Consider the following 8580-nt stretch of genomic DNA (forward strand, 5'->3'; position numbering starts at 1 on the left):
GCCCTGGTGGCCGACGACCGCCGCTGCAAGCTCAGGGGGGGGGGGCGGCGACCGTGAAGGGGCAGAGGATTTGGCGCCTCCGTGTTGCTACGAGGATAGGGGCGGCCCGCTGAGGTTGCTGCGACCCGCCTCCGCCACCGTTGCTGCTTTGCAGCCACCGAGGTTGCTGCGAGCCGCCACCGCCGTTTCTGCTTGCAGCCGCCGAGGTTGCTTCTTGACGTGCCGCCGTTGCTGCGAACCGCTGGTTCTGAAAACAGGCGGCGCCTGTGCCGCGAATCGCCTCGGCCATTGCTAGAGTGGGCATTTTAGTTTGCGAATCGCCTCGGCCTATTCAACCGCAAGTGTTCGGATGGACGACATCCGTTTGCGAATGCGCCGACCGAAAATCGTCTGTATCCCGTTCCAGCTGCTCGATCCATAGTGTCCCCATCCGGCCCAAATATGCGACACCTTTGGGTCTACGCAGACGCTGCGCTGTCCGCACGGGCCCGCCTAGCAGTGGCATAGATGTTTCGTCGTCAGTTTACGGGCAGCGTGCTGCAGCTTTTTAGGGGCGCGTTAATGGCGTGCCTCGGCTTCCGCGAGCGTGCGCTGGTGGACGGTGTCGCAGTAACAGGACATTGAAATCGAGATGGCGTCCGTGCATTTTAATGGTTCGCTAGCGGCGCCCATTTTCTCGACACACCATTGCCAGAGTTCGCCGCATCTCCCGACCGACGTCATGGGGAAGAAATATTGGCCGTTCCGCAAAGCCAAGAACGACCACGAGGCTAGTGGCTCGTGGTCCGGCAAGAAGCCGCAGGTCGAGCGGTAAGCCCGCATCGAGTTCGCGCGCCGCCTCCGGTAGGAAAACCAGCCGATGCCATGGTCGGACGCTAACCTGCCTGGAGGAGGCTGGTACCTCAACTCCAGGCACGTTTCGGTCCCCCCCGTGCCACGCGAGGGCGGAAAGCGCCGTGACGAGGTGTGCAGCCGCCGAGCCATCTTGCCGGCCGATCTCCGAGAAGATCCGGCGTACGCACTCAACTCCTACAACTGGATCTCACCCGGCACTCCAACTAACGAGAAGAAACGTCCGTTGGTCCTGACAGTGGGTCCAGATGGCTTAAACTGCTCTCACCCGGCTGTTTGCACGATCTGTTACGTATTACCCCAGAAATTATAGTTTTGAGCAAAAAATTTCAGAAATGGTACTAACGCGTTACCGCTGCCGTAATTGCGGTAGTTTTGTGTAATTCACTCGCGATGTGGAGTTGATGAGGACGTACGAGGAGAAATTAGGGACAGGCCAGAGAGAGACAGGAGCAGGGGAACGAGTGGTTGGAAGGAACGACGGGGTGAAGAGATAAGGTGTAGGTGGGGCCCTCATAGACGCGTGGCACGGTAATAGCTAGAGTCGTTTTCCTTCCTTGATATGATATAGCTCTCGCTCCCTTGTGTGTCGCTCGATGCATGCGGAAAGATGGAAAGCATGGAGGCGCAGATGCGAGTGTCTCGCTCTCGCCCCCTGCTGCTGCTAGTCTTCTTCCTCCTGTTCTTCTTCTCCTGTCGCCTCCCCGCAGACGCGACGCTGGTCCAAAGCCTTCCAGGCTTCGACGGCGCGCTTCCATTCCACCTCGAGACAGGGTATTTATGGACATATATATATATATATATGGTCTAGCGCTTGCTTTGATACGTACGTACGTAGACCATTCTCACCGGCTCCTCGATCCATTGTTGGCAGGCACTACGGGAAAAAAGGACATTGCCGTGCTGGCTTTCTTTCCCGTGTGCTCCCGCACGGCAAAGAAATCTTTGCCATGCAAAACCCGAAAAATGCACGGCAAAGAAACGACGCACGGCAAAGACTCGATTAAACGCACGGCAAAGAGGACCGCACGGTAATGACAGAAATTAACGCACGGCAAAGAAACCATGCACGGCAACGAAAGAAACCAGCGCACGGCAAAGATTCGCTGCACGGCAGTTTTCTTTGCCGTGTACCAGAACACTACACACGGCAAAGGCGTGGCTTTGCCGTGCGTTTTTGTGTAACACACGGCAAAGAAGCTATGTTTTGATTGGTCGAAATCATAGTCCCACGGATTAGCCCTTTGCACCGTTGGATCCTTAAAAATCCAACGGCCTTCACCTCTCCAATCCCTCTCTGCGCATGTGGGGACCAGGCGCACATGCGGCGTGCGTCTCGATCTGTGCTCCGTGTGTGAGCTCGCGTCGTGTGGATAAGAAGCGGAGAGAGAGGACCGATGGGCACAGGGATAATAATTGTGAGCGCTCTCTCTCCCTTGCTTTCATTTCTCCTCTCTCGCGTCGTGCACGAGGATAGCCAGATCCTCTCCTCGCGGACGCACGGCGGCGCGAAGCTTCAAGCTGGCGCGCTGGCGACGTGGACGCGCGGCGGCCTCGGCACTGGCGCACGGCGAGGCGGACGCGACGCCGGTCTCGGCTTTGGCGACGGCGACGCGAGACGCAACGGCGACCTGGCGCGCGGCGACCCATACGCGACGACGGCGCCCTCCGCTGGCGCACGACGACGCGGACGCGACGGTGGCTGGCGCGCGGCGACGGCGGCTCGGCGACGGCGAAAGTGACGCGGCAGCCGCTGCGCTGGCGGCGACGGTGGTTTTGGCCTGGCGCACGGCGACGCAGACGCAACGGCGGCTGGCGCGCGGTGACCCATACGCGACGACGGCGCCCTCCGCTGGCGCCGGCACGACGACGGACGCTGACGGTGGCCTGGCGCGGTGACCAGGACGCTGACGACGGCCTCGGCCTGGCGACGGCGATGCGAAGCGGCGACGACCCAGCGGGCGGCGACCTGACGCGACGACGGCGTGGCGTGGTGACGCGCAGCGACGCGGACGGCGGTCTGGCGCTGCGGCGGTGGTCTGGCGCGCAGCGGCAGACGGGATAGTAATTTTTTTTTAATTCTAAAATTAGGCTTTGCCGTGTGTATTTTGAAATGGCGCACAGCAAAGGCTGCCCGCACGGCAGAGACGCATGCCGCACGGCAAAGGCTGCCCACACGGCAAAGGCTGTTAGCGCACGGCAAAGAAATCGACGCACGGCAAAGCCGTTGCCGTGCAATTTTGGTACGTCACACGGCAACGACAGCTTTGCCGTCATAAACATTGCCGTGCGATCGTTGCCGTGTGACTTCGCACGGCAAAGGCTTTGCCGTGTATATATGGCCCTTTGCCGTGCGAATTGTCGCACGGCAATGTCCTTTTTTCCCGTAGTGAGGTACGTGACCGTGGATGAGGAGAACGGCGCCGAGTTGTTCTACTACTTCATTGAGTCGGAGGGCGACCCACGACGCGACCCCGTCCTGCTCTGGCTCACCGGCGGCGACCGCTGCTCCGCGCTCAGCGCACTCATGTTCGAGATAGGTGAGCAGTTAATTGTTGGAATTTACACGTCATGGTAGAGTGTGCATGGGATGAGCGATACGGACACCAGTAGAAAAAGAGGCATTTGCACCGGTTGGTAAGAGCCATATTCACCGGATGTCCAACCGGTGCAACGCATCCGGTGCAAAAGGCCCTCCTTTAGCACCGGTTCAGTGGGGCACCACGTGGCCTGCAGAGGAGCGCCCGGGCGGAGGACCTTTAGCATCGGTTCGTATCGTCAAAACGCTGCCACGGTAGAACCCCGCTACCGTAATTTTTTTTTCAATTATTTTCCACTCCTTTTTTTTCTTCAGAATTTCTAATATTTTAGTTATTTCACAAGTTTAGTCTCTAACTACACTTATCTCTAGTTAAATTACTTACACGTGGTCAAACTTTCTGCTCGGTCACCCATCCTCCCACTACTCTAGCACTAGCACGCTTAACTTCCAAGTTCCTTCCCGTCCCGCATCCAAGTGCTTCGCGCGCATGTATGTGATACTAGTATCATATCAATCCTATTAACATGTTGGTCGATGTCATGTTTCTTTATTGTTTGAATTTCAAATAATTCTTTTAATAAACAAAAGTAATAATGTAATAATAATCTTGAATAGATAAATAAATATTAACTTTATAATTTGTATTATTTTTAATTATTTTCAATTTTTTAATTATTTTAATATTTTTTTTGCCAAACCTAGAACCTGAAAATTTAAAAATCTTATAATTTGCTAAAAGTAATAGTAATCTTTATGCAGGATGCAATTATTAATTTTAATTTTAAAAAAATAAAAAAATATATAAAATCCTAAATTTCTAGCAAAAAACTAAAATCTTCCTGCTTTCATATTTTAATTTGGAATTTTGAGAATCTAAAAATTGGCTAACCAGGTAAACCCCGGTGAATTCGGATGTAACTTTTTCCCACGATCATTTTGATATATTATACGCTTTTTTCCGACGTCGTAGGCAAAAGTTAATGCCATTTTACCTTTTTCTGAGCTTTTTATGCAAAAAAATTCGAAATTTAAATTTGTTAATTTTCCCTAATAGTAGGTTGCGTAACATACAGGAATCTCAAAAGATTTTATTTTTTAAATTTTCTATCATTTTCTTTTCTATTTTACAGAGTTAAAAAAGGCGATCCAGGGGGAGGGGGGAGGGGGGAGGGGGGGGGGGGTTACGAACCGGTGCTAAAGGGTTCGCGGCTGACGCCAACCCTTTAGCACCGGTTCGTGGCACGAACCGGTGCTAAAGGTCCCTCACGAACCGGTGCTAATGCCGCGGCTGGTCCCTGGACATTCAGACCGCACGAACCGGTGCAGATGACCCCTTTAGCACCGGTTCGTGCCAAATCCGGTGCTAATGCTCTTTGGAAAAAAAAAATCAAAGCCCTCTTTTCTACTAGTGGGAGGAGTATTTGTTTTACCTTTGCTTGCAGTGCATGTACTTTGTTTCGTTCGGTTGGATTTGGATACGTATGTACTGTAATGCAATTCCGTCTGCGCGCAGGACCGTTGAAGCTCATCATCGAACCCTACGACGGGACTCTACCACGACTGCAGTACCATCCCCACTCCTGGACCAAGGCTGCGAGTATTGTGTTTGTTGATTCGCCAGTCGGTGCCGGGTTTTCCTTCTCCCGGAACCCCAAGGGCTATGATGTTGGAGATATGTCTTCTTCGGTGCAGCTGAAAACGTTTCTTACCAAGGTACATTAATCTTATTAGTTGGTACAATGAACATATATATATATAGTCTTGACCTAACAATGGTTAGTTATTAGTTATACTGTTTTTGTGTTCATATTTTGGGGCAGTGGTTGACGGAGCATCCAGGTTACGTCGCAAATCCTCTATATGTGGGGGGAGACTCGCGCGCGGGGATCTTCGCTCCACTCCTCGCGCAGATGATCTCAGAAGGTGGAGTACGTGCTATTTGCTACGATTATTCACTCCTAGTATAAGGTACGGTGCTCTCAACATGAGGATATATTCTATTCAAACCTGAACACACACTGATTTTTTTCAGACATTGAAGCTGGAATGATGCCAACCTTAAATCTCAAGGTACCCAGTTTACGCATATATATATGCTACAATCATCTTAACCACGAATATCTCGATCTGACCTGCTACGATAAAAATATATGCTTAGGGCTATCTGGTAGGTAATCCAAATACAGGTGAAGGCATTGATTATAACTCGAGAGTGCCATATCTGCATGGAGTAGGAGTAATTTCTGATAAGCTATACGAGGTGATTACTTAGACACAACTCCAGCTCTTGCTCAGTCACGTACTGACCTGCAATAACCTACTAAAGTTTTGCCAATATATGAGTTTGACTAATTCAATGTCTATGTGCGTGCATGTGATGATGTGAACATTCTTAAGTCCATAATAGAGCACTGCCCAGGAGAAGATATAACAAACCCGAGGAATGCACTTTGCGCCCAAGATTTGGACAAGTTCAACCATGTAAGGATCGATAAAACTACTTGGACCTCCCCATCATCATTGGTGTATCAATTCGGTGAAATATGAACGATATGGTTTCCCTGTTTCGAATACATAATTTTCCTGTTTCGAATAATTCAGAAATTTATACAGTATCATTTTGGTTTATATATTAATATGGTATATTATACTACCGAGATACTAATTCATGTTTCCCAACAGCTATTTGATCAAATTAATGCGGCACACATTTTATACAAAAACTGCGATCATTTGTCTTCTAGACCAATTAACCTGGCCACAGAAAGAAAGATCCTGAAGGAGGAAACTAGAGCACTGAAAAATCCACCACCTCAGCTACCAATGGATTGTCAAGTAAGTTCATCGTAATATACTCCATTGATGAAAAACTGAAGTCCTCGTGCAATAACAAGAGGATGGTTACTTGATGTTAATAAAAAAAAGATGGTCTGCCAGATTCCTCTCTGATGTTTTCGTTTTCGTTGAGAATTTTGAGCATTGCACCCTTATCTTTTTTCCTTTTATATCTTGATTTTCTTCTACATACTCATTATATTTCCATTTTAAGGCATGTTAGGTTTCGTTAATTAATAATACAAGACTTTGAGCAATGATTATCTTTTCATATGTGTTTTTTTTTTCAAAATAGAATACTTACTAATAACTGTGAACTTATATCATGTTGTAATCTTGTATTAATGAAATCTAATACAGCCACATCAATGAAAGGAATGGGTTGTGGAAAATTTGGAAGGCCTAGTATTTTTAGAAGTCTGCTGTACAAGTATGTTCTAATATCGCCATGAGTTATTTCTGAATCAGGTTATGCATATGTTTTAATCTACAGAACTATGGTAGATACTTGTTATATTATTGGACAAACAATGGCATGACTAAGGAAAAACTTGGGATTAAGAAGGTAAATTACCAAGATAATCCTTGAGAAGTTTTTTTTACTTTCAAATTAACATGCAATTTCAAGCCAATGTTTATTTCTGCTCTTATACATCTCAATACGCCATGATCTTAGGGAACCAAACATGAATGGGTGAGGTGCCACGAAAATGATCTACCTTATTCTATAGACATAAGGAGTACCATAAAGTACCATCGTAATATGACTTCAAAAGGTTATCATGCCTTGGTATACAGGTAAAAAACTACTAATGTCTAAAGATTATCTGATATAAAAACTGTGCACTTTATGATTGGAAATGTTCTGTATCACTGCAAACCACAATTTTGCAAAACATTACTTGAATATATATATGGAAACAACATATATGCTCCCATGTCCTTACCGATCTACTATTTCGCCATATTTAAGTTATCCAACCTTTCATCTATCTTCTTGCATAGTGGAGACCATGATGCTGTTATACCATTTCTGGGTACACAATCTTGGATACGATCACTCAACTTCCCCATTATGGATGAATGGAGGGCTTGGCATCTTGATGGACAGTCTGCGGGGTAATAATTTTTGTTTAATATGACGCCTAGTTAAATTGCTTATATATATATTATTGTTTGGTTATATAATGAAATAATAATGTATATGCAGATTCACCGAAACATACTCAAATAACCTGACGTTCGCTACTATAAAGGTAACATATATGTCTCGCTACCATCATTTATGAGAGAACTAAAATGTGAATATCTACAAAATTTACTCCGCTTTAGATTCTCAATTTCAAAGACCATTAAGTGGACACTTTTCGATTAACAATTAAAAACACTCAATTTAATTAATAGGGTGGTGGACACACTGCACCAGAGTACCAACCAGAGAGATGCCTTGCTATGTTTAGTCGTTGGATTTCTGGTGAGCCGCTTTGAGCAGTGTGTATGATTGTTCTATGAGGTAGTGCTGGTAGCACCCAAGTGTATGGCGGTGATACTTGAATGTGTCTGCATGTGGTAATTAATAGTTGGTACCCAAAAGGATGAGGGAGGTGTTGGAGATATGCCCAAGAGGCAATAATAAAGTGGTTATTATAATATATCTTTGTGTTTATGATAAATGTTTGCATACCATGCTATAATTGTATTAACCGAAACATTGATACATGTGTGTTATGTAAACAACAAGGAGTCCCTAGTAAGCCTCTTGTATAACTAGCTTGTTGATTAATAGATGATCATGGTTTCGTGATCATGAACATTGGATGTTATTAATAACAAGGTTATGTCATTGGTTGAATGATATAATGGACACACACCCAAATAAGCGTAGCATAAGATCAAGTCATTAAGTTCAACTTGCTATAAGCTTTCGATACATAGTTACCTAAGTCGTTTGACCATGAGATCATGTAAATCACTTACACCGGAAGGATGCTTTGATGACATCAAACGCCACTGTGTAAATGGGTGGTTATAAAGATGGGATTAAGTATTCGGAAAGTGTGAGTTGAAGCATATGGATCAAGAGTGGGATTTGTCCATCCCGATGAAGGATAGATATACTCTGGGCCCTCTCGGTGGAATGTCGTCTAATTAGCTTGCAAGCATGTGAATAGTTCACAAGAGATGACATGCCACGGTACGAGTAAAGAGTACTTGTCGGTAACGAGGTTGAACAAGGTATGGAGATACCGATGATCGAACCTCGGACAAGTAAAGTATCGCGTGACAAAGGGAATCGGTTTCGTATGTAAATGGTTCAATCGATCACTAAGTTATCGTTGAATGTGTGGGAG

At 46.6% G+C, this 8580-nt stretch overlaps 1 protein-coding gene across 1 annotated transcript; it reads left to right on the plus strand.

Moving 5' to 3' along the window:
* The first annotated feature begins 2249 nt into the window (after positions 1–2249).
* LOC127297441 (serine carboxypeptidase-like 18) lies at positions 2250–8120 on the plus strand. Its single transcript, XM_071818426.1, has 13 exons — positions 2250–2526; positions 3243–3392; positions 4908–5107; positions 5215–5317; positions 5427–5464; positions 5553–5654; positions 5792–5875; positions 6077–6229; positions 6723–6794; positions 6906–7027; positions 7235–7348; positions 7440–7485; positions 7634–8120. The coding sequence occupies exons 1-13, from the start codon at positions 2250–2252 to the stop codon at positions 7715–7717; spliced, it is 1545 nt and encodes a 514-aa protein (XP_071674527.1). The 3' UTR covers positions 7718–8120.
* The last annotated feature ends 460 nt before the right edge of the window (positions 8121–8580 follow it).

Source organism: Lolium perenne, chromosome 4, assembly GCF_019359855.2.
Source record: "Lolium perenne isolate Kyuss_39 chromosome 4, Kyuss_2.0, whole genome shotgun sequence".
In the NCBI taxonomy this organism is placed as follows: Eukaryota; Viridiplantae; Streptophyta; class Magnoliopsida; order Poales; family Poaceae; genus Lolium; species Lolium perenne.

Coding starts and splice junctions, on each gene's coding strand:
- LOC127297441 (XM_071818426.1), top strand. CDS start 2,250: ATGGGCACAGGGATAATAATTGTGAGCGCTCTCTCTCCCTTGCTTTCA. Junction 5,318..5,426: donor CGCGCAGATGATCTCAGAAG/GTGGAGTACGTG, acceptor GATTTTTTTCAG/ACATTGAAGCTGGAATGATG. Junction 5,876..6,076: donor ATTTGGACAAGTTCAACCAT/GTAAGGATCGAT, acceptor GTTTCCCAACAG/CTATTTGATCAAATTAATGC.